This window comes from Aegilops tauschii, chromosome 5, assembly GCF_002575655.3.
Source record: "Aegilops tauschii subsp. strangulata cultivar AL8/78 chromosome 5, Aet v6.0, whole genome shotgun sequence".
Classification (NCBI taxonomy): Eukaryota; Viridiplantae; Streptophyta; class Magnoliopsida; order Poales; family Poaceae; genus Aegilops; species Aegilops tauschii.
This window is the reverse complement of record NC_053039.3, coordinates 567,391,548-567,418,351: the sequence shown is the minus strand read 5'-3', so window position 1 is coordinate 567,418,351 and position 26,804 is coordinate 567,391,548. Positions and strand designations below refer to the sequence as shown.

At 42.5% G+C, this 26,804-nt stretch overlaps 2 protein-coding genes and 1 pseudogene across 3 annotated transcripts; 1 reads left to right on the top strand and 2 right to left on the bottom strand.

Moving 5' to 3' along the window:
- Positions 1–847: 847 nt before the first annotated feature.
- LOC109752408 (actin-related protein 2/3 complex subunit 4) lies at positions 848–5,873 on the top strand. The gene is made up of 8 exons (XM_020311336.4): positions 848–1,046; positions 1,163–1,228; positions 1,327–1,379; positions 2,021–2,048; positions 4,100–4,174; positions 4,282–4,386; positions 4,858–4,947; positions 5,319–5,873. The coding sequence occupies exons 1-8, from the start codon at positions 1,044–1,046 to the stop codon at positions 5,406–5,408; spliced, it is 510 nt and encodes a 169-aa protein (XP_020166925.1). The 5' UTR covers positions 848–1,043; the 3' UTR covers positions 5,409–5,873.
- Positions 5,874–6,257: 384 nt separating this feature from the next.
- LOC109752247 (uncharacterized) lies at positions 6,258–10,357 on the bottom strand. Of its 2 annotated transcripts, none has more exons than XM_020311181.4 (3): positions 10,096–10,357; positions 9,410–9,976; positions 6,258–6,889 (listed from the first exon to the last, which is right to left on the bottom strand). In XM_020311181.4, exons 2-3 carry the CDS (start codon positions 9,693–9,695, stop codon positions 6,522–6,524), a joined length of 654 nt encoding a protein of 217 aa, XP_020166770.1. In that variant the 5' UTR covers positions 9,696–9,976; positions 10,096–10,357; the 3' UTR covers positions 6,258–6,521. The 2 variants fall into 2 exon arrangements, with proteins under 2 accessions (XP_020166770.1, XP_020166829.1); XM_020311240.4 differs by having other exon boundaries at positions 9,410–9,971; positions 10,096–10,356.
- A 5,111-nt stretch (positions 10,358–15,468) lies between these two features.
- LOC109752509 (uncharacterized) lies at positions 15,469–26,350 on the bottom strand (annotated as a pseudogene).
- Between the last annotated feature and the right edge of the window lie 454 nt (positions 26,351–26,804).

Genomic DNA, 26,804 nt, shown 5'->3' with positions numbered 1-26,804 from the left:
TGCCTCTTGAAAACGGAAAAATATATTTGTTTTCTTCCTTGCATGAAAGACACGAATTTGCTTTCATGAAAGGCACCATCGTGCCTCTTGGAAACTGGGGAAAACGACCGTGAGAGACACAGTCATGCCTCTTGAAAACGGAATGATATCTCTTTTTTTCTTACGCGAGAGGTATAGATTTGCTTCTGCGAGAGACATAGTCGTGCCTCTCGGAACGAAAAGTTATGTTTTCTTTTTTTTTTTCCTTCTATAAGAGGCACAAATTTAGTTCTCGTGGGAGCACGGATTTACTTCCACGGGAGGCACAGTCGTGCCTCTTTCAAAAAGGAAAAAAAACATGCTTCTGGTCTGGTTTTTTCGTTATTTTTTTCTAAAAAATTCGTCAAAACCTATCAACATGAAATCTAGTTTAAATATCTCGACGCGAGGAATTCAACAATAAAAATAGTTCGAGATTTGGACACAAGCCACTTGTTACAACATGAGAAGGTGGGAGTGACCTATATATTTATTTAATCCGAGTGACCTTCTACAAAGAGCATGCCTACATGCTACACCAGCCTGTACAGTTATACCTGGCTAAACCTCGGGCCGGGTCGGGCTTCAGGCCGGGCCCGACCAAGCCCGAGGCAAAAAACCTAGGCCCGAGCCCGGCCTAGCCCAGCCCGAACGCGTAAAAGCCCACCGAGCCTTGGGCCGGGCCCCTTCAGAAAAGCTCAAAACGATGGGCCTGGGCCCAGCCCGGCCAGGCCATCGGGCTCAAAATCTAGGCCTGAGCCCGGCCCGGGAGCAGCATCGGGCCAGGCTGGGTTGGGCTTTTTCGGGCCGGGCTTCCCATGGCCAGGACTAGTATAGTGGACACGGCCCAGCCCCACGAACAGTACCGAAGCAGACCTCCACCAGCCAGTCGCCTCCGACGCCGGCGCCTTCCCCTCTCTCTCCCCCACGAACTCCGGCAACCGGCGGCCACCCCGCGCTCCCGATCCACCAGATCCCTTCTCTCCCCCTCGGCCGATCCACGCGTGCGGCGACCCTCCGTAGCCATGGTGAGTCCGTTCCCCTCCCCTCCTCTCTAGATCCTCCCATTCCCTGCGCGCCGCCGCCGCTGCCGGATCCTCCCCTTCCCGCGACTCCGTTCAAATGGGTTCTTGTGTCTCCGCAGGCCAACACGCTGCGGCTGTACCTCACCTGCATCCGCAACACTCTGGAGGCGGCCATGTGCCTGCAGGTACGCACCAGCTCCAGGATCGCCGTTCCGCTCGGCAATTTCTTGATTTGCTCAGAGAGAAAATTAATGTCGCGCGTGCTTGTTCCTTGTGCCTCTAGAATTTCCCTTGCCAAGAGGTCGAGAGGCACAACAAGCCGGAGGTGGAGCTCAAGTAAGCCAATTCTTTCACCTGGACACCGTTTATTCAGAGCTTGTGTTGCTTCTTTCTGTAAGTGATTCGGTTCAGACCAGTAGAAGATTCTGCGTATTTTAGATGAAAATCGACGCAACCTTTTTCTCCTGCAAAGATAACGGCCTTCCGCTTCTATTTTTCGTATGTGCATTTGTGTGTGAAAACCTAGTGCTAGAAACAAACTGGAGATGTCTCCAGTTTATTCATAGGATCTAAATTTCAAAGACAACAATCTAGATTGCACCGATACGGTTACGCGTACCAGTATGAGCGCGATACAGATACAGGATAGTGGGGAAAGGGGAGCGGGAGCACCGGGAAAGGAGCCCCCCACCGGCACTACTAGAGCCTGAGAGGTATTGGGGACGTATGGTCAAAGAATCAGTATCGGATATGGTATCCGATACAGATACGTTGGTTGCTTGAAGTATCTGCGTTTTCTTGACAACAATAGTGGCACTATCTCTGGCTTCCTTTGATAGTTTATATGCCATTGTATCCCTGCAATCGCATTCACATGTGCCCGTGTTCCCTTTTTGTTTACACCTCCCCTCCCTGAAGTTCATGGATGCGAGTAAATCATGTTTTGCTGACATCATCTTTTTTAATTCCTTTTACAGGACTAGCTCTGAACTTCTGCTGAATCCGGTAAGGGAGATTTCAGATATTGATTCTTTGATGTTGCTAAGAAAATCTTGTGAGAGTAATTCCGTTCTATATATGAATGATTTTTATCCATGCGTTCTCCTTTTCTCATACAGATTTTACAGCAATTTTTTTCCCAACTGCAGAATCTTGTGGTGATTAGACGGTAGTGGAAAAATTGTTTCGAATGCCTCTTTGTAATATTTCGTATGCACCAGTATTGTTCATTCCTCAGAATGGCAACACTTATTCTCAGTTTGGACCTAAAATTTCTTTACTGTATTGTGAAGTGAGTAGAATATATATCTGCAGACACCTGCCCAAGAAGTATATGGTAATTGCGTGTCATTTTAAACTTCTAACAGATACACTCTTCATTAGACTATGCTGGAAATCATGAATACATTGTTCTTAGTACTTTAGTTAACGTTGTTCTTAGGCAAGCAAAATTCAGCCTCACAGGACAGTGGATGTTCTTTCATCTTTCATCCTGTCCTATCATGAAATTTCCAATGTTCCCTTTTGTAAGACCTGGTCTTTTGCTAGGCGATCAAGTAACATAGGCCAGCACTGATGCCAATTAGGTGCCTAAATCAAGATATAAACAAGATGCCTATCATTGATTACGAGTCGAGGGACTAGTCGCTAGACTAGTCTATGAGTCGCATTCTGGGTGTCGACTAGAAATCTCGTGTAGACTAGTTCGCCGAGTCGAGGAGTCGAAGGACTAGTCGTAGACTAGTCTAGATCAGTCGTGCACCTTGAGTCGTTCGACTCATTTATTTTTTATTTTTTAGGGATTGGGAGGGGATAAGTGAGCCAGCCACCCTGCCCCTTTCCCTCCATTGCTTATGCTCTTCATGGATCTGCACTCCTCTGCTCTGGCCCTTTCCCTCTATTGCTTCTGCTCTCCCTAGATCTGCCCTACGGTCTCCCTCTGCTGCCTTCTGGCTACTGGATCTGCTCGTCCATCAGGTTGCAGTAAGCAAGCAAGCATACTAGCAAAGTAAATTCTCCCTTCTCTTCTTCCCTTCTTTGATTCGATTTTTACCGCCTGCCCTCTTCCTTATTTCGTTTTGTTTGCTTCAGTTTCAAGATCCTTAGGTCTGAAGTGCAATGTGTATGCCGGAAATATCTCAAGTATTGTATTCAGCAGCTGCAGCTCAGGCCAATGAGCAATATGATCCATCGAAGGATCCTGCAAGAAGCCAACTAGGAGCAAGGATCCAACATGGAAATATGCTTACTGGCCTAATCTGCAGGACAAATTGACGCTCCAATGCACTTTCTATAGTATATATTACATATTAATACTAGGTTTTAGTAATTGATTACTGCAAGTTGTGAGCTACAGTACCATGTCGACTAGTCCAGCAGTAGTCTAGACTAGTCACGATTAGTCTATGAGTCTCAACCTTCGAACGACTCATCGACTCGTCGACTCATAAACGTTGATGCCTATACGATAGTACTAAACTGGAAAAATCACACTTTCTCAATTTTGTACTATTCAAATGGCTGTGAACTCGACATGCTAGAATTTCTGATTTATGTACATGCATATCATATTAGAGTATAGGATCGAATATTGTTATTGTGTTCTAGAATACTTGCCTGTAATTATTTATTGCGTTGAGAACACTTGCCTATAATTAAATAACTCGGCATAGCAAAAGTTATTGAATGTATTACTAAAGTTCCCTATGTGAAATTGATATGTGCTACTCCTTCCGTCCCGAATTACTTGTCGCAGAGATGGACGTATCTAGACGCATTTTTAGTTTTAGATACATCCATTTCTGCGACAAGTAATTCGGGACGGAGGGAGTATTTGCAAAACTCTGAAATGGGTGACACAGAGCATATGCGATAAAGCAGAAGTCTAATGAAAACCATATTGTTTAACACTGCTGAAACCTACTGAATCAATTGGTGATATCTTGCATATGTAGTCTGTACCATCTCTTTATGACTATGCTTCTCTGGAGATGAACTTGAAATAAAAAACAGTTTTTTCAGAATGGTGATCCATAATTAAGGATTTCCTCTTACAGGTGCTTATATGTCGTAATGAAGCCGAGAAGTGTTTGGTAGAGACTTCAATCAATTCTATCCGTATAAGCTTGAAGGTAGTGAATAATAGCTGGTGGATATTATGATAGTTCTTTTCAAAACATTGTGGCTCAATCATTTGTGATCCAGTATGCCATCATATACTTGTTTTCTTATTTGACAGGTTAAGCAGGCAGATGAACTGGAAAATATTCTTGCAAAGAAGTTTCTTAGGTTTTTGTCGATGAGGGCAGAGGCATTCCAAGTGTTGAGGAGAAAACCAGTTCAGGTATTACAATACTGTGTGCATGCATTACTTCTGTACCTCTAGTAATCGACTACTCGTAGTAGTACACAAACTTTATTCAACTGAAGTTGGGCCGGCAGGACTACTTGATACTAGGGGATTACACATAACTGCCTTTTCTAATTAATTACTCTATCCGCTCTGAAAGTTAAAAGGTATACACATTTTAGGAATTTAGTTTGATCAGCAGTTAGACTTGGATTAAGTGGTGAAACTGGAAATTTCAAGTATCAAATTGAAAAACTTGATATCAGCAATAGGACAACTAAATAGTAGTCTCTATGTTGCCTGAAGTTTTACCAGCTTTCGAGTTTTCCATCTTGATGATGTTTTCACAACGTTTATTAGCCATGTGGATCAAATTTGTCTTGGTACTTGCCGGAATGTTAGTGTACAGCATATTATCCAAGGACACCATTGGAAACTGACTAACTTGGTTTTCTTTTGTTTCAGGGTTATGATATTAGCTTCCTCATAACAAACTACCACTGTGAGGATATGCACAAGCATAAGCTCATAGATTTCATTGTTCAGTTTATGGAGGTAAGTAAAGGTCTAGTAAATGAACAGCTGACAGCAAGAGTAAGTTTGGACATGTTTGTAGTTTCTGAAATGTTTGTCTTACGTGCCTCTATGTAAAATAAGCACTCAGCAGTTTGTACTAAAATCACAAATGAATCCCTTATACAAATAATTTTAGAGTACATCTATCATGAAACGGCTGTGCGCCCAGCTTGGCGATTGCCCATAAAGTGTTGCCAGTCTTGGATTGCCCATTTTACAAGTGAAGAAGAACAAAATGCAGAAGACTCACGATCATGTTTTTCTTTCACAGTAGAGCTAAAAAAAATTGCCCATAAAGTGTTGCCAGTCTTGGACATGCTTTGACACACAGATGCTTCTTCGTGTTGTAGGACATTGACAAGGAGATCAGCGAGCTCAAGCTGTCGGTGAACACACGTGGCCGGCTGGTGGCAACCGAGTTCCTAAAGCAGTTCATCTGATCTCGCTATCCGACTTATCATCGCGGAAGGACCAATTCTCCATTGGGAGTTTCTCGGCCTCCTCCCTGGAGGTGTTGGCTGCTCTCCTCAGGGTAAATGTGCTTCTGGAGTACTGGTGCACCCGGTCGATGACAAATGCAAGGAACAGTGTGTCCTGCTAGGAGCGATGAACTGTTAGAAGTGTGGTGCCAGGTTTAACTATGAATGTGTATTCTACTCTACTTAATTGTTTGATAGAGGACAATATTAGTGTATTAGACATGGGAAAAAATGGAGTTCTGCATTCATCAGAGTATAGCCTTAATGCCCGGAAATAAAATCTTTGGAGGTCTTTTTCGTCATTTTAGTTCTGAATCTTCCTATGTATGAACTGTAATTTGAAGGAATATTTGTGTGCTTGTATGGATACAGTACACTGTATGCTACAGAGTACAGACCAATATACCAACTCCAAATGGTACACCATGACTTCAGGCTTTCCCATGAAATATTACTTGATATCGCAATAATTATTTCAACTGCAATGGATTCAGTTGCAAGCAAGCCTTAGATACCAACCTAAGTGAATCATGAAAACCTAAATTAAATCATCTTTGATTTTATTTCACACAAGATGATTTCCAAATTGTAAGGAGATCCTCAATGCAAAGATAGTACACTGGTTACTGGTAATAAAAATGACCAACAAAAAGTAAACAGTACTATGATTAAAAAAAGGGAAGTTGTTTTTGGTATAAAAAAATGCAACTCTTTTCAAGATGCCTTAACAAAAACAAAATGTGCTTATGCATATTATGATTTTCCTTTTCTGGAAACACGGTGAAACATTATAGAAAACTGTTCAAAATCTTTGCGAGAATAGGAGATAAATTACTGCATTTCAACACATGGTCTAATCAGTACTACAAAGTGCATTCTGAAACCCGATCTTTCTCCCATATCCATCTCACCATCCCTGACTTTTTAGTGCCTCAAAACAAACTACAGAGCACAGAGTACATCCATCCATATCACCATAAGTTAGAGAGGGGAATGAAAGCCAAGGACCACATCAAGAGCCTTGGCGATGAGCGCTTCGAGTTCGAGATAGCTACATGCCGCGGGTCAACCAGTTCAGCCTTTGTAGTGAAGCTGGGACTGCAGGATCTGGTTGTCCTCCAGCAGCCGGTCGTACTCGAGGAGCAGCTCTTCAGATTGCTTCTGCAGGGCATTGACATGGGCCTCTGCATCGGACGCTTTCCTCTGGTGATCTTCGGACTCGGATTTCAGCTTCTTCATGTCCTCGCTCAGCTTGGCCATGTCCTGCTGAAGCTTCTTCATCTCGCTGGTCGACTTCTCCTCCTTCTCGCGCAAGGACCGGTTCTCCATTTGGAGCTTCTCGACCTCCTCCCTTGAGGTGTTGGCTGATTTCCTAAGGGTGATGAGCTTCTGAAGGTAGTGGTGCAACCGGTCGATGACAAACGCGAGGAATAGTGTGTATCCTGCAACGAGTGATGAGCCGTTAGAAGGTTGAGAAAAGATCCGGTATTCCAACTCAGTATCAACATCAATAAAAATGAATGTATTCTGCATTCCTGTCGAACTACAGCCTATAATGTCCCATGCCAACTGCTCAAAATAAAATCTTTTAGGCAGTGATCTTTTGAGGCCTACCTTTTGACATTTTAGTTCTGACCTCCCCATGTTCAAGAACGAAAATTACCAGACTGGACTAACAGCTTAGAATTTCGAATGAAATGGTGTGCATTTTACTTGAGACTAGCTGGCATGATTACTTATTGGTGCCTAATTAATTCATTAACTGATAGTGCTGCTGTTAGAGCTTTAGAAGGCCAACGTGTGTCCATGAGATCCTGTTTCTACAGGCCAACAATCCCACTTTATAGTTTGTCTGGAAAAAGTAATGCAGATTCAACAAATCCTCCACCTCTATAGACCCAAACCATATATACCAAGTCCAAATGGGTACACCCTGACTTCAGACTTCCATATATACCAGAAAATACACTTGGTATCATAATTATAAATTGCAACTGCGCCAGAATCTGATTTAAACGGGTCCCTAAATTCCAAATTCAGTGAATCATGAAAACCAGTAGTACTAAATTTGCTCTATCTTTTTGCATGAAACAAATCATCCCTTAATTTTATTAACCGCAACTGCCTACCTTGAAGATCATGATTTCCAAATTGCAAGTAAGATTTATAACACAAGTAAAGTGATATAAATGACTAACTACACAAGTAACCAGTACTAAATTACCAAAAAAAAAGTTAGTTGTTTTCGGTAAAAATAAAATGCACCTTAAAGTCCTGTTTCTTGATCTAAACCTTCATAAGGAGTCCTAAGTATGCTCGAGTAAGATAGTTGTGTATCTAAAGTCACGTCTGCTATTGCCCTTATTTATGCTAACCACTTTTAGCCTTCTACTTCTTCCACTCAGATCATGTTTCTCAACGCTTAACACATTCAAAGTAGCAAGAGCAGCACACTGAATTGTTGCATAATAGAAACCATCAAGTAAGCAATATAGTTAATTGCAACGTTTAGAGACTCTAGAGTTAAGACTAGAAGGGGCCTTTGACATACCCCTTACCTGGTGCATCAGAACTTCAGAGGCCTGAACATTTTCAGAAAACTATGTGTCCAATCCTCACTTATAGTGGACATGATGTTAATTTAAGGCATAATATAGCATGCCATTAATCAAAGCAGATCTTTCCCTAGACAACTTGCTTTCAGCTAAGAATCTGTCATCCAAACTCCAACCAAGCATGAAAGCAGCATAAGCTGATGCAAGCCTAAACAATATTAGTTCCTGTTGTATTGTATCCAACCCAGGCTACTATAATAAAATGGGATCCCTAATAGTATAATATTTCTTGATCAGTTGACCAACACCACATGGAAGACTAATGCTACCGACATGTAAATATAAGAACAGCAATCTTTAACTATACAATCAAATTGTGGTTATCTATTAGATTTCCAGTTTGAGATTTAAAATGCCGTATTGAAACTATAAGATACCAAGTGGATTCACAAGCACGTATGCTAGGACCTGAGACAACATTTGGTTTGATATACCCTTTATTTAGTACATCAGAATCCTGAACATCTTTACCAAACTATTTGTCCAATCCTCACTTATAGAGGACAGGATGCTAATCAAGGCATAGTATAGCATGCCATTAATCAAGGCAGATCTGTCCCTGGACAGCTTACTTTCAGCTAAGAATCTGCCGTCCAAACTCCGACCAAGCAAGAAAGGAACATAGATCTGATGCAAGCCTAAGCAATACCAGCCCCTATTGTAGTCAACCCAGGCCACTACAATATAATCTTTCTTGACCAGTTGACCAACACCACATGAAGGACTAATGCTACAGACATATAAATATAATAACAGGATTCTTCAACTATAGAATCAGACTGCAATTTTGTATTAGATTTCTAGTTTGAGATAGAAAATGCACATGTTACAGAGTGCGATATCGGAACATGCATGCTAGGACTGAAGACTACATTTAGTTTGCGCATTGTTCATGGCCTATTCTAAAGTATACAGTCGAATTACAGATCTATGAGCACGAAAAAAGCATCTAAAAAAGCATCTCCAAATCTACCCCCTTCACAACCTGAGCAGCAAATTCTTGCTTGTAGTCCATAGCGCGTGATTTACACTGTAATTTACATACTCCTAGAATGGACTGCAAATTACCGGTCGGATCCGAAATTCTAAATGCACAATCTTGAGAGAGGATAGAACTAATAGCAGATACATCGCATATTCTAAAGTACAGATTGGTATAATAACAACACATTTCTGTACTTGACTAAAGGCGAAAGCATCCGAAGTGACTAGTAGTTGCCAACAAGTGGTTGCTCGGCCCCTTCAGCAACTAAGCAGCAGCCACCACTATCCCAATGCTAACTAGTAGTAGGAGTAGAGGCATTTGGTGGTGCGGAGTAAGAAATGAATCGAAGAAAGAAGGCTGACCGATGAGCGATGCCTCGAGGAGGTGCGTCCTCCAGAGCACCTGGTCCATGGGGCTGACGTTGCCGATCTTGTGGCCCCTGTTCTGGATCCTGACGATGGCGGCGACGCTGGACATGAGGATGACGGAGAGCGTGCAGGCGAGCGTCTTGACGGTGGCGGGGCCCTTGCCGGTCTTGACCTGCTCCACGCCCCGCATCGCCAGCTCCCGCAGCGGCCCGATCTTGACCATGAGCAGCAGCGCCACCGCCCCCTCCGCGAACAGCACCAGGAACAGCAGCGGGATCATGGCCCCGTTTTCTTTACTTTTCCGACCGACCGGATGTCAGGTCTCCTTGGATTCCGCCCGGGAACTTAAGAAGGGGCGGGGCTTTTCAGCGGGACAACAACCACGGCGCGAGGATTAATTGGCGGAGGTCGCTCCGCCGCGCGAGTAGGGCGGGCGGTCCTTTTCCGGCGGAGGAAAAAGATGGCGAGCGAATCCAGTCGGCGGACGGGGAGATTCAACTTCAACTGGGAGGCGGAGCGGACAAGAACCCACCGCCACCACCTTTCCTTCCCCTGGCTGTCCTGCGAATCGAATCAAGTCAGGAGGGTGGCGCGTCGTCGGCGGGCAAAAGGACCGAGCAGCTAAAAGGGGGAAGCAAATCAGCTAATTCTTCGGGAAGGAAGGAAGAAGAAACCCCCACCTCGTCTCTGCCAAGAACCAATCCTCCTCGGAGGAGCGGAGGGGCGGCCGAGAGCCCGCGGCCTGCGGGCGGGCGCGGATCACGGGAGGATGGAGCCGGGAAAGGGGGGTGGGAAAGGGGCGGAGGGGCGGCGGCGAAAGGCGACGGGGAGGGAGCACGCGCAGCAGCGGGATGGGGGGAGTGGAGTGGAGCGGGGAGTGTGGGAGAGCGTGAAGCTCTTGGCTTGGCCCCCTCTGCCTGCCTGCCTGCCTGCTCATTCCCAGCCACTACTACTACTCCTACTAGTTCTTTTGGACTCTTTTCTTTTCTGCTAAATGAAAAATGATAAAGTGAGTAATAATAGTTCTTTCGGCCTTTGGGCTCTTTCTTTTTCATTAATATAATGATAAAGTGCGCTTTTCCTTGCAGGGAGATTAATTAACAATGTGCTTGATGCCGCTGCAAATCTTCAAGGCTTTAGGCTAAAGGTCTTCCCCCACATGCATGGTTAAGGAAAGGCCGGAGTGCTCCTTATGAGCAATGCTGGACCAACCTTTCGTAGGTGGGCAAAATTACCATCTACTAGTATCGATCTGATCTCATCTTTTTGTAATGTGTTGCTTGCTTCCTTCACTTTTGGGAAAAAAGGGGAGGAGGGACTCTCAAGTAAAGTTTTGCATGTTCCAGTTTCCTCCTCAGTTGCCGCTCGCTTCCCTTTGCTTTCATTGTGGGCATAGTTTTTGTTTGCTCACGGCTCCCAGTGCTAGGCTACTCGAGTAGTCAAGCATCGGCTCGTTAAGTCTCGACTCGTTAAGCTTGTTAACGAGAGGAAAAGAAACTTTGTTCCGTTCTGTTCATTTAAAGCTTGTTAAACTCGCGAGCGCTCACTAACAGACTACAATGTGTTACGGGCCGTAAGGCCCGGTGGAGATGCGCTAGTTTACTTCCTCCTATGGTTAGGTTAGGATGGATCTATTATGCCATGAAATGTTATGACGATAAGATAAGAATATGCGTTATGATGTACTAACGAGTTGCTCGTGAAACTTGTTAGCTTGTTCGTTAAGTTTGTTAAGTTTAACGAGCTGAAATCAGTGATTGACTGTTCATTAAAAAGCGAGCTATGAGCTAAGCTATCAAGCATTTTCATTAAGCTCGTGAGCTATGAGCTTTTGATTCAGACCTACTGAGTGCCCACCCCCCCTAAAAAAAGATGATTCGGCAAAGGGACTGCATGGGAATCTGGAACTTGTCTCTGGATTTATCTTTTCATCAACGAGACACGTGCCCTGCCCCATGCTTTTCCGTATTATGAACCGAACACTAGAAAGATCGTGAAGCCTTCTCCCTCGTGGTAGCAGCTCCATTGCTAACAGGCCTCAAGCCCAAGACCAGCCTGAGTCCATAGCAGAAGTGGCACAATGGAACAAGTCGCTTAGCAACCCAAAACGGTCGGTCGGCTGAACACTCCGCCGGTCGCATGTACACGCTTCGATCGCGCAGCGATTTTGCGCTCGCATCGACGTTTTTGCTTGTGCAGGCCACCATTTTTTCCAGCAAATGCCGACTGGTGCTCACAACTTCTCACACGACCGGCGGTGGTGCATGATGGTGGTGGTGGTGGTGGTGGGGGGGGGGGGGTGACTACTGCAAGCCAACCACACCACTTTTTGGATGTTTCTCCCTCTTGGCCATCGCTGCCATCGATGACCATTGTCGCGGTGAGCGTTGTCGTCGAGGCTGCGAGAGGTTGACACGGGGGGCCTACAACTAATAGCTAAAAGGCTGTCAAGCCGCAATGGCCCGGGATGCAAACGCAATGTGTCGTCGCCACTTGTGATCTACAAGTGCTGGAGACGGCCACCATCATTGCTGCAACTAGCCGGGAGAGAAGTTGCCACCACCAGTCCGCATTGACGCAAACAGAAGTTGTGATCACCAGTCGACATTTGCAGGAACCGTTTGAACGATAAGGTACAATAAGCTACGGCGGAGCTGCGATGGGCAAATGGGATCCGCCGCAACCCTGTGGGACAAATGTTATGGACGACACCATCTTTTGCTGGAACCAGAGAGAAAAAGGGAGATGCAACCACCAGCAAAAAAACGTTACAGCCGATGGAAATTTATATTGGAATCAGAGAGTTGCAACTAGGGACAGAGTTGCCACAAGCGACACAAAGTGCTATTGATATCAATTTTTGCTGGAATCGAAGAAAAGTGAGGGTTGCGAGCACGCCGTCATCTCCACCAATGCCGCAACCATGGGGCAACACCGGCTAGACGCAGAGTTGTGACTGGCGATGCGTTTTTTGCGCGGACCGGCGAGACATGATGCTGCGACCGGGGGCGGGAGCAGGTGTTGTGCTGCCACCGGCGAGGACCGGTGCTGCGGCCGACGACTGGAGTGGAAATTCGAAACCGAAATTATCCGTACCATTTACATTCCTGCAGTGGAAATTCCCAATAAAATTATGTATCTTGAGGAAAAAAAACACGACCTGCTGCTCTCAGGTGCACATGCCTTCAGGCTAGATCGAACAAGCTCTCGTGACTTGTAAGCAGCGGAGAATTTAAAAACTATGAACAATGACATATTTGAATATATTTTGAAATTTTGAACATGTTTATTTAAAAAACAAAATTCTTTTTCGAATGCAAACATTTTTAAAAATGTGAACATCTTTCCAAAACACAAACAATCTTCAAAAAATAGAAACAAAATTTGAAATTCTGAAGAAATTTTGAAGGAAGAGAAAAAATGAAATTCTGAATTTTTTTGAAAACATAAAAAAATTGATGCTCCGAACTTTTATGAAAACGCGAACAAATTTTGAAATTCTGTAAGGTTCCCAAAAATGTAAAGGCAATGAATATATTGAAAAGGATCGCTCGGGGAGAGCAACTAGTTAACGAGCGCTCCTTCGGGAGCCTCGCAACGTTAGCGCCACTTGGCGAGCTCTCAGCCATTCGCCACGTGTCGCGCTTTAGACGCTTCCTCCCGATTTTTTTTTATTTTTCCGCACGCGTTTTCGGCTTTTTAAACGGTTTTTTTCGGGGGTTTTCGACGTTTTGGTTTTCCTCCGGTCTTTCATAGCTTTTCAATCAAAAAAAATGCGCGAATTCGTGTTTTCTTTTTTTTTCTTTCGTGAAAGTCGCGGTTTTTCTTCCGCGAGAGGCACGGTTGTGCTTTAACGAGAGTCACGGCCGTGCCTTTTGGAAACGGTAAAAAACGCGTTTTTTGTTTTTTTTTCTTTCGCGAGAGTCACGGTTTTGCTTCCGCGAGAGGCACGGTTGTGCTTTCGCGAGAGTCACGGCCATGCCTCTCGGAAAGGTAAAAAACGCGTTTTTTATTTTTTTTTTCTTTCGCGAGAATCATGATTTTGTTTTCGCAAGAGTCACGGCCGTGCCTCTCGGAAACAAAAAAAAAACGAGTTTCTGTTTTTTTTTCCTTTCACGAGTCATGGTTTTGCTTCCACGAGAGCCACGGTTGTGATTTCACGAGAGGCACAGGCGTGCCTCTTTCGAAAAGGGAAAAAAACCGTGCTCCTGGTTTGGTTTTTTTGCCCGGTTTTTTCGTCCATTTTTTTCGTGAAAAAAAGTTCGTCAAAACCTATCAACATGGGATCTAGTTTTGAAGATCTCGACGCGAGGAATCCAATGGTGAAAACGGTTCGAGATTTGGACGCACGGTTTAAGAGATAAAACGTTTTGAATAAACGAATCTACGAAAAAGGGAAAACTCCCCGGTTGCGACAAGTGGCGCGCTGCATGTGCGCCACTTGTCGCGACATGGGAAAGTGGAGTGTTCTTTGCAACGAGTACTCCTTAATTAGTAATTTCGTCGCTCGGGCCTGTGCGAATCAGTGACTGTTTGAGGCAATACTGTTGACAGGTCCAATAAGCATTCTCGCCTACAACTTGGTGCTATTGACAGGCCCAATACTGTGGGAGCTCCTATACAGCGCTGCAGGCGCCCGTTAACGATCCGGCGCCTGCAGCGCTGCTAGCATGGGCCGGCCCACTAGCGTGTCGCCCCTAGTTTTTTTTTTGCGAAAATAAAAATATGAGTTCAGAGAAAGGTTTAAAGGTTTAAAGAAAAAAGGTTCATCCATTTGAAAAAAAACGTTCATATCTTTAAAAAAAGTTCATCAATTTTATAAAAGATCATCAATTTGAAAAAAAGTTCATTCAAATTGAAAAAAAGTTCATCCAATTTAGCAAAAATTCAATAAAATTGCAAAAAGTTCATGTATTTTTAGAAAAAGTTCATGGAACTGAAAAAAAGTTCAAAAATAAAAAAGTTCATCCATTTTCAAGACAAAATGTTTATTAAATTTCGAAAAGTTGATAGAATTTTCAAGAAAAAACCGTCAACCGGCGCCTAGATGGGCCGGCCCAGTTACGGACGCCACAGGCGCCAGTTAACATTATGCACGTTACCTGGTGCCTGTGCGCCAAATAGGAAATGCCCAATACTGTTGCTGCGCACGAGTGATTTATGTGTTTTTTCCTGCTGTTTTGCATCAGTTTTTTTTCATTTTCTTTTTTTATTACATATTCAGCTTTTCCTTTTATTTTTAAATTTTCCAAAAATATCTAATTTTGTTCATACACATTGTACATTTTTCGTATACATCAGGATCATGTTTTCACATATATTTCACATTTTTCAAAAACATGATCAACATTGTTTTTTACATATATGTTTTGATGTCTACTTTTTTCATACGCATTGTATATTTTTGGCATACATCTGAAAGATTTTCTATATACGTTTAACATTTTTTAAATACATGATTAACTTTTTTTCAAACACATGCTTTATACTTTTTTTTGAATATGTTTTAAATATTTTTTCAAATGCGCATTGAAACATTTTTTTAGTTATATGATTTTTTTAACAACATAATTTTTTAAAATTTGTATAAAAGTTTTTTGAAGTGTCACTAGCATACTTTTCAAATGCATGAACATTTAAAAAAATGTAATGTACATCTTTAATGGTATGAAACATTTTTTACATTGTATAAACATTTTCTGCCATGCCCGTGTTTTGAAATTTTTGAACAGTTTTAAAATGTCACAAAACTTTTTTTTGAAAGCTACCAATATTTTTTTGATAATTATGCTAACAATTGTTTTGCACTGTGTTAACATTTTTCTAATCCGTGGTTTATTTTTTAAGTAAATTAAGTTTTGAAATATATGTATTCAGATGCTTTTCGAAAATATAAACAAAGGTAAAATATAGGGTGGGGTGGGCCCCCGACCCTATGTGTCGCGCTTGGATTCGCTGGGGTTTGCATGCATGGATGCGACTGGCCAAAGCTTCGGCCGGTCGGTCGGCAGGAAGTGTTTCCTTTTCCAAAGCAAAGGAATACTTCCAATATGTTTGAGTCACTGAAAATTTCTATATAAATATATTGCAAGCAACCCCTGACAAAATGTAGTTCTAACAAATACATACGAAAAGTCATATTTAATCCTAAAAATCAAACTCCCTACGGGGAAAAAAATCTAAATTTCCTAATCCTCTAGATTATCAGTAAAAATGCTTTAGATTGATGTGTGGCACTTCTTTTATCTAACACAACAAGCGAAGTTTACCTTCACAGCTAGTCTGATTATTGATGCATTTCCCTGCTACTCTGCATTTATGTTACCCTTTACGTACAGAGAAAAACAAAACAAGTGGGGGACACACCGAACTTGAGAAAAACAGAAGAGAAATTCAGATAAACGAAGCGCCACACCAGGACACCGGAGCTTCAGACACGAAGGCGGGGCAGTTTCACAGCCTCGCCGAGATCGCCGGCCGGAGTAGGTGGAGTAGCTTGGGTCGTCCTTCCTTTGCATCCTCCTGCTCCAGAGCTCCAGGGCTCATGATGCATGCATTTGTTTAGTTACCATTTACCACCCAGTCACTCTTGACGAATTTTTTCGGTGCAGCAAACTTTCTCTGAACAAAGCAAGAAACAGATTTGCATCATACATCATGGTTCTATACAGGAGCAAAATAAATCAAACACCGGTAGCTTCCTACCTTACTCCAAGATATGAATGTTGTTTGCACCACAATATGCATCAGCTTATATATATATAGCTAAACAGCTTGAGGCCTACGAGATCGATTCAGTATGAGGAGGCGCTCCGCGACATCTGTCATCGTGGGCCTTTGTTGATCCGCATCAAAGTTAATACATTCCACAGCAATCTCTGCAAGGTGGCCGAGAATCTCCAAGTCTCCTGCTGTTACTGCAATATCCATGTCAAACAGATGGGTTGCTTTCTTCCCCTCTTTGTGAACATCAAGGAACCTCGTCGCCAGGCCACAGCTGCTATCATCATAATGATTGGGCTTCTTCCCGCTAATCACCTCCAAGATCACAATTCCAAAACAGTAGACGTCAGTTTTTTCGGTCAGCATGCCTGTCTGCACGTACACTGGATCCCTAATATAACTCCCACCGCCAACGAGAATGCTACTGTATCGCCAATCACTCAGATCAATCAACTTCGTTATGCCAACGTCTGAGATCTTTGGCACAAAGTCATCATCCAAGAGTATGTTTGCTGATTTGACATCACCATGCACTGTTTTGGCACGGGCTTGTGAATGCAGATAAGCCAGACCTTGTGCGGATTCTGCCACGATATTCAGACGCACATCCAAGTTGAGAGGCATAACCTTATCGCGGCTATGAAGAATTTCATCAAGGCTTCCATTGGAGACGAACTCATACACAAGCATGAGGGAGCCTGCTTCTAGGCAACAACCTATGAGCCTAACAATGTTCTTGTGGCTGACTTGAGACATGATGACGACTTGATTTTCAAATTCTAAATTCTGCAGCGAACTATAAGTAAACGGTATCTTTACCGCAACCTGTGTGTTATCAACATAGCCCTTGTAAACATGAGAGAAGACGCCTCTTCCAATCAAATTCGTACTATTTATTATTGGCTTGAGCTCCTCTTTTGTGAAGATCTTTATATTATGTAACTTTTCTAATGTGTGCATGTCGATGCTATGGAGGTTCCTGCTTGCTTTCCTGTGGAAGATGTTCAATTTGTTTAACTTGTAGAACACATTAGGGATACAGCTAGAAATGCTTGTGCCACAACGGTTAACCTTTTGCTTCGTATCTTGCACTCCCCGTGATGGTAATTGGTCTATTTTCTGTTGGCCATCCTGGAAATGAAGCCATTCAATACTTTCTGCGACATCTTCCAGTATTTCAGAGTGTTCCTCGACATCCACTTGGAGGCTCCCAGCTGCAAGTTTTCCAATTCTTTCTCCAGGTTGCTCCCTTGGACAACTTACCCACGGCTGAAATAATGAATTTCCAATGCTAGTTTCGTCTAAATAGTCTGCACTTGCCGTTTTATCAAGCCTGTTAACTATGTGTTGTGCAACTGGTCTCTTCTTTGGGTCCAAGTCCATGCACTCTACCGCTATCTTGCAGCATACTCTTACTTGTTCCAACTGTATGTCGCCCTCTAATGCCTCCAATCGAATCATCCAACTTTGAATTACCTATTAGGTTGCAATCATGAGTTAATATTTATATAATAAAGTTTGATGATATATGTGATTATTACATTACAACTACTAGAGCAAAAAAATGCTGGAAATCCTAAGAAAATGGGTTGTCATGATTTTCTTTCATGGGGGCTATTTAATTTCAGTCTGCGTATCTTAGCTTGATTCGTGTATATAGTGCCTATGTCCATAGTATAGAGAATGGGTACGTAGGAAAACAAGGTGCACCTTTGATTTCTGTTAATGCAATTCACACCTTGGTACATTAAAACTACAACTGAAGTATACAAAACATGATAACAGAATAATGATCGGTTTGTTTAGGTGCTATATCAAAATGTAGGACTTCATAGTACAACATACTTCCATAAGTATAAATAGTCCCAAAACTCAACCGCCTCACTGAGGTTGTTTCATAAAGTAAGCATTTAAGGAAATTCTCAAAAATAAATAAGAATGGTATTTAAAATCAACAATTCAAGTTGGAGCGAACGGCTAGATTATGCTTACATCCTCATCTTCGCGATAGCACCTAATTCCTGCCACTATCTCCATTATTATAACGCCAAGACTATACATGTCTGACGAGAATGAGATTTGTCTTGATCTGATGTATTCTGGATCCACGTATCCCCTATGAGAAGATTTATAAAGTCCGGTCCGGTCAATATATATAAAGTAATCATGCCTAGCAAACCAAAGATATGTCTGAGAGGATGGCTTACAGTGTTCCCCATAGGTTTTGAGTAATATAACGGGTTTGCTCTTCACCGAGGCACCTCGAGAGACCAAAATCAGCAATTTTGGGTACCATGTGACCATCTAGCAATATATTAGCAGGCTTCAGGTCCGAGTGAAGAATTCTCTTCTTGTGCAGAAAAAGTAACCCCTCACATATCCCCCTGATTATTTGATAGCGCTGCCTCCAATTAAGTCCACAAGTTGCAGCTGCACATGAGGAGCAGCCAGGATTTACATTTTCTTGTTTATTTTAGGTACTCCTACATGATTACAATGTATGAATATAAGATACACCATGTATTTAAATAGCCTTTATAACAAAGTAAATAAAGATGGGAACAGACGTTGTCATCCTACCAGTAATGTGCTTATCGAGACTCCCGTTGCATACATATTCAAAACAGAGCAACCAGTTGCGTTGATCTGCCATGACAAGATTCCCCTCGTACTCTTCCATTTTACCCTGCGTGTCAGCGCAATACCCCAGAAACCGGACAATATTCTTGTGCTTGGCCTTTATCAGGCATTTGACCTCTTCCTGGAATTTATTCTCGTGGACAGCAAACGTCCTTGACAGCCTCTTCACGGCGACCATACCTTTCCCGACCACTCCCTACGGTGAGAAAATACATTGTTAGTGTTAATCTAAAAAAAATCGTGTGCGTGTGTGGTGGTGTGAATGCTTTTGATATGCTTGTTTACTTTTTAGATTTAGATCAAGCACAACTAAGCAGGACTGGAGAAACTAGCTGAGCAGATGTAACCTTGTAAACCTCCGCAAACCCGCCCCTGCCAATTTGGTGAGCAGGAGAGAAGCCATTTGTGATGCCTTTGAGAAGTGATAGCGGCAGGTCCGTGGGCTCCGCGTTCTCGTCGAGCAGAATCCTCTCCAGGACATGGATGTGGCTTGTGCTGGCCTGACGGTCCATTTGCAATCACGTCTGCGAATGAACTGAGCAGAGAAGCGTTAAAACAAGAAGAACTGCACGATGTAAGCTTGAAGATGCAAGCTTTTCCAAGATGTGTGCTTGACATGACAGGGATATCAAGGAGACCTGAAGAGGAAGTTGAGATGGACAATCACTTTTTTCTTTTCTTTTGTAAACATCCATCACAAAAAATTAAGATAGAGAAGAAGCTAACCGGTGAATGAAGCTACGGATAGACAGATATCGTACGTAACGTACCTGGGCTATGACGATAGATGGACGAATCGGCGGAGCGATCGTCGGCACGGTATGAAATGGATCGATTCGGCTCACGGCGGCATGGAGACGAGCTAGCTATCCATCCATCCTCCTTGGGCCCTGCCGTGCCTTGCTTTGACTCTTCCCGTCAGCGCCTCGCCTACCCAACCCAAGGGAGAAGCGCATGTTCATCCAAATCATTGTCGGCGAGTGGTAGAGTATTATACGTGGCCTTTTCTTATCCATCCATACAGGCGTAAGGCGGGCTTTTCAGGGCCCTGCGGGAGCCTGGGTCGCAGCATGACAAAGTGGACTCACTGGTGGTGGTGGTGGAGGGAGCGCGTGGATCAGGCCAGCAATGCCGACGGCCGACAGGTTTCATACATCATGTGTTGTTGTGGGAATTGATTATAACATATTTCACATGAGTGAAATGGTTCACAAGAAAAGGTTTGTAGGTTTTTGTCGTCTTTCTTCCGGGAAAAACATATGAAACCCGTTTAGGTAGATGATTTTCATAAATATTCCTACGTTTAGGACTTTTAGAGAAAACAAATGTCATCTTGTTTTGAAAGATGTGAGTCGTAGTGTTCCAATTTGTACGGCTTCTTTTCCCAAAAAATCCAACACATTAGACGATGTATATTTTTTTCCATTACTCCAACATCTTGAAGAGAATTTCACGTGTTTGGGGCGTTTCCTATGATGTATTCAAACAGCTTTCGTTGAAAATTCATTTGATATTCACTTCTATATCGATTGAGGTTATAAGTTTGTAAGTTTTGCATCATTTTTTCCACTTTTTACGAACTAATTAAATTCTACTCTAGTAAATATAGTGCAAACAAATCCATAGAAAAAGTCACATTTATAATCCAACAAATCAAATAACGCACGTGAAAAAAAAACTGAATTTCTTAATCCTCTCGATTATCTGTAAAAGTTCTTGAAATCAAATATTATAATCATGTGAGGGAGCAGCAATACTAGATGCTGGTTTTCAAGCCATATTTTTTGCACGCCCCTATTAGAAAGAAGAAGAAAAAAGTACATAAAACGTGCCTGTATGGGGATCTGCCAAGTCTGTCATCAGCGCGATTCGGTCCTTCATTTCTCTGCTAATTCTATTTTGCCTCGTCGATGGTTCAAGGGCTCTGAACATGCCGTCCATTTTCAGATTGCATCCAAGTTAGATGATCTAACTATACTGGGTCTTTTGTTTTGTGAAAACTAAAGGGGGTTTAACTTGACAACTAGTTTTAATTTACGCTAGTTAACGAAAATTAACAACTAGTCTGATCTGATGCTAATTAAGAGTACATAAACTAACTTTTTTTTTTACACTAAAGGAAATTTTCATTAACCACTGGGCAGAAGAGCCAAAAGGGGGCACCTAACTTCAGAAAACAGAGCAGAAATTCAGATACAAGAAGCGCCACACCAGGACACGGGAGCTTCAGAGTTCAAGCACGAAGACAGAGCGTTTCAGCCTCGCCTGGTCTGCCGCCGAGATCGCCGGAGTTGGCAGCGGTGAACATCCTCCATTAAGCTGCAGAAACCAACGAATCTTAACGGATAAATTGATTTGGTCAGCCCGTCACTCGATGCAGAGTGAGCGTCACAACTTCCTCTGAACAGAGGAAGGAACAGATTTGCATTATGCACCATGGTTCTATACGACAAATCAAACACTGATAGTTGCCTATCATATTCGAATACATAAATGTTGTCCACACCATAATATGCATCAACTTATATATAGCTAAACAGCTTGCGACCTACAAGATCGGTTCAGCATGAGAAGGCGGTCCTCGACATCTGTCATCGTGGGCCTTTGATCGACGTCAAGGTTAATACATTCCACAGCAATCTCTGCCAGACGGTCAAGAATTTCAAAATCTCCTGCTGTCACCGCAATTTCCTTATCAAACAGCTCGGTTGCTTTCTTCCCTTCTTTGTGAACCTCAAGGAAACTCTTCACTAGGCTGTTATGTTCAGAATGAGTGGCCTTCTTCCTGCTGATGACCTCCAAGATCACAACTCCAAAACTGTAGACATCACTTTTCTCAGTCAGCCGGCCTGTTTGCAGGTACACTGGATCCATATAAGTCATGTCACCGATGATATTGGTAGTGTGTTCATTATATCGTGCAATCAACGGCGATATACCAAAGTCTGAGATCTTTGGTATAAAGTTATCATCCAAGAGGATATTTTCCGGTTTTAAATCACCATGCAGGATTTTTGTATGAGCTTGTGAATGTAGATAAGCTAAACCTTGTGCTGATTCCGCAATGATATTTAGACGCACATCCAAGTTGAGGGCTGTTCTGTTGCCGTCGTGAAGAATACCATCTACACTTCCATTGGAGATGAGCTCGTACACTAGAATGGTGGTATCTGCTTCTAAGCAACAGCCTATGGGCCTAGCGATGTTCTTGTGGCTGACTTGACACATGCCAATGACATAATTTTCATATGCTACATTACCTAGGGAAGAACAACTAATCGGCTTTACCACAACCAGTGTGTTATCAACAACACCCTTGTAAACTTTACCGAAGCCACCTCTTCCAATTAAATTGGTACTCCTCATTATTGGTCTGAGCTCCTCCTTTCTGAAGATCTTCACATTATGCGACTTTTCTAATGTGTGATGGAGGTTCCTGCTTGCTTTCTTGTTGAAGATGTTTAAACTGTTTAACTTGTAGAATACACTAGAGATAGAGCTGGAAATGCTTGTGCCACGATGCTTAACCTTTTGCTTCGTCTCTTGCACTCCACATATTGACAATTCGTCTAATTTCTGCAGGCCTTCCTGGGAATGTCGCAATTCCAAACTGTCTGTGCCATTTTCCAATATTTCAGAGTGTTCCCCGACATCCACTTGGAGGCTCTCGGCTGCAGGCTTTCCAACTCTTTCTGCATATTGTTCCCTTGGTAAACTTAACTGCAACTCAATGATTGAACTGTTGGTGCCAGTTTCGTCTTCTTTGTCAGTACCCTCAATTTTATCAAGCCTATCAATTATATGGCATGCATCTGGTCTCTTCTCTGGGTCCAAGTTCATGCACTCTACCGCTATCTCACTTGTTTTAGTTGCATGTCCCCCTCTGATACTCCCAATCGACTCATCCATCTTTCAACTACCTATAAGGTTGCAATCATGAGTTAGTATCTACTCCCTCTGTAAAGATATATAAGAACGTTTAGATCACTATAGTAGTGATAGTGATCTAAACGCTCTTATATTTCTTTACGGAGGGAGTATATAATGATATATGTGGTTATTACATTACAGCTACTAGAGAGAAAAAATATTGGAAATCCTAGAAAGAGAGGGACCATAAGTATCTTCTTTCATGGAAGCCACTTTATTGCAGTTACCATAGTTTAGCTTAGTCTGTCTATGTACTGCCTATGTCTGTAGTATAAAAAGTGGGCATTTGGAATGATCAGTTTGTTTAGGTGGTACATCAGAATAAGGGATTACATGAGTATATCAGAGTAGGGGATTACATGAGTATATCAGAATAAGGGAGGTATAAATAGTTTTTTTTTTTGCGTGGTGAAGTGCATGCACTTTTCTTGGACGGATGAAGTGAACACATGTGTATGTAAATGTGAGCAACATGCTTTGAATTCCAATGGGTAGAGCCATGCCCCACAAGTCAAGCACCTCTCCAAGGGATTGCTCCCATAATATGGCAATGTATATAAGGAAAATCTAAAAAAAGAATGGCATTGTTCATGATGTAATTTGGCTTGTCAGTTTTACAAATGTAATAATTGCTGGTTAGGCTGACTGGTTGATATATCATCTGGAATCTGATTTTAGGTCAAAGTGCCAAGTGCAGAGGATAAGTGTGGCATGGTTGCATGATGTGCTCTTGGTGCTCTTGGTTTGCCGGCGGGCGGCTTGGTGAGCTCACCAGATTGGATGGTGTGTGTTAATGCGAGGTCGGGCACATCATCAACCTTGTAGGTGTAGCGACTGTGATTGCCAGGAAGGTGGCTTTAGGTTTATCCATGTACTTGTGACGTCAGGTTCTGCTGAATAATATAATAAAAATGATTGTGTGCACCGCTTGATGTAGAGGCCGGGGGTTATATTCCTTTTCGAAAAGAAAAGAAAAATGATGGAGCTCTTGCGTGGGCAGAAGAGGGGCAAGGAAGAAATCTGGCCTGGACAATATTTGAGATAGGGGCTAGTTATTCGGTTGGGACAAGCCCAAATATAAGCTAGTGTGTATTAGTCTATGACAGTGTCGGAAAAAAAGTCTTATATCAAGTTATGGAGGTAGTTATATTTAACTTACATGATCACCTTTTACAAAGACTAGCTTACGGCATGAAAAAGGAGTCATATTCCGATTCTGCCAAAGAGCAGGCATGCCGGGTACTTGGTCGCCTTTTACAACCTTACGTTACTTTTCCCGTTACCTTTTTTTTCCTTCCAGCACCTATGTTGTAGATTCTGCTAGCCCTAGCAGCCGTAGGATTTGGCTCATCTTTGTCATTTTGCACTGAAAAATGATCAATTTACCTCCACAAAAGCAAGGAATCCATGGTGTGCTGGGCGGATCAATTTCCCGTGGCAATAGATATTTTTTCTAACTTAAAGCATAACATAGTTAATTGAAATCTTTTTTTAAAGGAATTATTTCAAATCTACAGTTCAACTTGGGGAAAACGCCTACTAGTTCTCACATGCTCATCTTTGCGATTATGCCTCACTCCTGTCAGTATCTCCATGATTATAACGCCAAGGCTATATACGTCTGATGAGAATCCAATTAGGCCCGATCTGATGTACTCTGGATCAGTATATCCCCTGTAAGAAAATTAATGAAGCCCAATCAACGATGAATATAAAGTCATGCCTAACAAACTAAGAGCTTTCAAGAGACTGGCTTACATTGTTCCAACTATGTTTTTAGTAATAACATAGGTCTGCGCTTGAGTGAGGCATCTTGATAAACCAAAATCAGCAATTTTGGGTATCATGTGACCATCTAAGTATATTAGCTGGCTTCAGGTCCAAGTGAAGAATTCCCTTCTCACGGAGGAAAACTAAGCCCTCAGACAACCCCCTGATTATTTGATACCGATTTCTCCAATTAAGTCCACAAGTTGCATCTGTACACAAGGAGCAGCTGGGATTTGTAATTTCTTACTAAATTTGGGTACATGGCTATAATGTCATGTTAATCAATGAATGCTAGGTAAAATAAGTATATGCCATGCTATGTATTTAATAACCTTTAACAAAGCAAATAAAATACTACGTGTTTAATAACCTTTAAAAGAGCAAATAAATATCTAAAGTAAGTTTATGACATGCTATGTGTTTTAATAACCTTTAAAAGAGTAAATAAATATGTAAAGTAAGTGTACGACATGCTATGTGTTTTAATAACCTTTAGAAGAGCAAATAAATATGGGAATAGACGTCATCCTACCGGTAATGTGCTTATCGAGACTCCCGTTGCATACATACTCAAAACAGAGTAACCAGTTCCGTTGATCTGCCATGACAAGATTCCCCTCGTATTCTTCCATTTTTCCTTGCGTGTCAGCACAATACCCCAGAAACCGTACTATATTCTTGTGCTTGGCCTTTATCAGATTTCTAGCCTCTTCATGGAATTTAATCTCCGGAACAGCAAATGTGTTGGTCAGCTTCTTCACAGCGACTATACCTTTGCCGACAACTCCCTACGGTGGCAAAATACATTGTTAACAAGACTCATGTGTGTGTGCTGGTGTGAATATCTGATATATTTGTTAGTTTTTCAGATCGACTATGATTGGGATTGGAGAAACTAGCCGATGTGATCCATTTGTGTGGTACCTTATAAACCACCGCAAACCCGCCTCTGCCAATTTCGTGATCAGAAGAGAAACAATTTGTGATGCCTTGCAGGAGTGATAAAGGCAGGTTTGTGGGCTCTGCGCTTTCATCAAGCAGAAGCCTCTCCAGGAGGTCGACGTGACTTGTACAGGCTTCACTGTCCATTTGCAATCACTGCAAATAAAATGAAATGCACACCCTTGAGCAATGTATTTATTTTATTGTGAGGCTAGCCCCTATACGTAATTACACAATTAATTAATCATCAAAGGAACAATTATAGAATGTAGATCCCCTGCATCAAGGGCAGCGGTAGAATTAACCAACTCTCCATGTTTGTCTAAATGTATGTCCAGGCATCAAGTTTTCCAACAAGGAGCATCTCTGGTTTACGGTACTGAACACATCTAACATGATCTCCTCTGGTTCTGGGCATCAGCTCAGATCCAGCTTCTCCACCGGTCGTCGACATAATACTAGGTGGAAACATATTCTTTAGATGTGCTGTCGAAATTAAAGGGTAAAAAATTAAGCAGGTGTATTGTTTCTTTATCTGCCTGTTCATAGAGCTGAAGATGTGATCAGGACAATTAATTACCACATCTTGGTGCCAGTTACTTTGACTCGGTGTCTACCAAACATGAAGAGGCTTGAAGATGTAAGCTTCTCCAACAGGTTTTTTTTTTACCAAGATGCGTGATTGACATGACAAGGAAATTAGTTGCTATCTAGCAAGAGGACTTCGAGAGGAAATTAAGATGGAATCGAAACATGGGAGCATGATAATGGAAAACCTGGGTGCCTTCCACCCGAAGAAAATCAGATCTAGCAGAACCAGATTAATAAGCTACAAATTAACACACAAATACCTTGGTTACGTACGGCGATCGGTCGATGTTTTGCCAAAGCAATCCTCTGCAAGTCCCTATTTACGAGTTATGAAATCGATCTTGCTCGCAGCGGCAAAGGTCGATGGATGGAAGTCAATGCGAGGAGGAGCGAGCTAGCCTCCTGCCTGCCTTGCTTTTGATTCTTGCCGTCAAGGCCTAGCTAATTACATGTATTTCTATGTGGAGTGGTACTAGTAGTATAATGTGTACTTTGTCACTTGCGGTGGCAGCTAGCAGAACCATAATTAAATGACTATAGCCATGGTAGACTAACGGTAGGTGGATTAGCGCCAATTGATTAACAATTGGCACTCACTAATCAATCGAGCTTAATTAACTTACCCCTCAGTAATGTGGTTATCAAGACTCCCACAGTCCCATTGCATAGATACTCAAAACAGAGCAGCCAGTTACCGATTAACCGGATGTTCTCCTTCGATTCCACCTGGGAATTTTCAAATACTCCAACAACCTGAAGAGAATTTTACGTGTTTGAGATGTTTCCTATGATG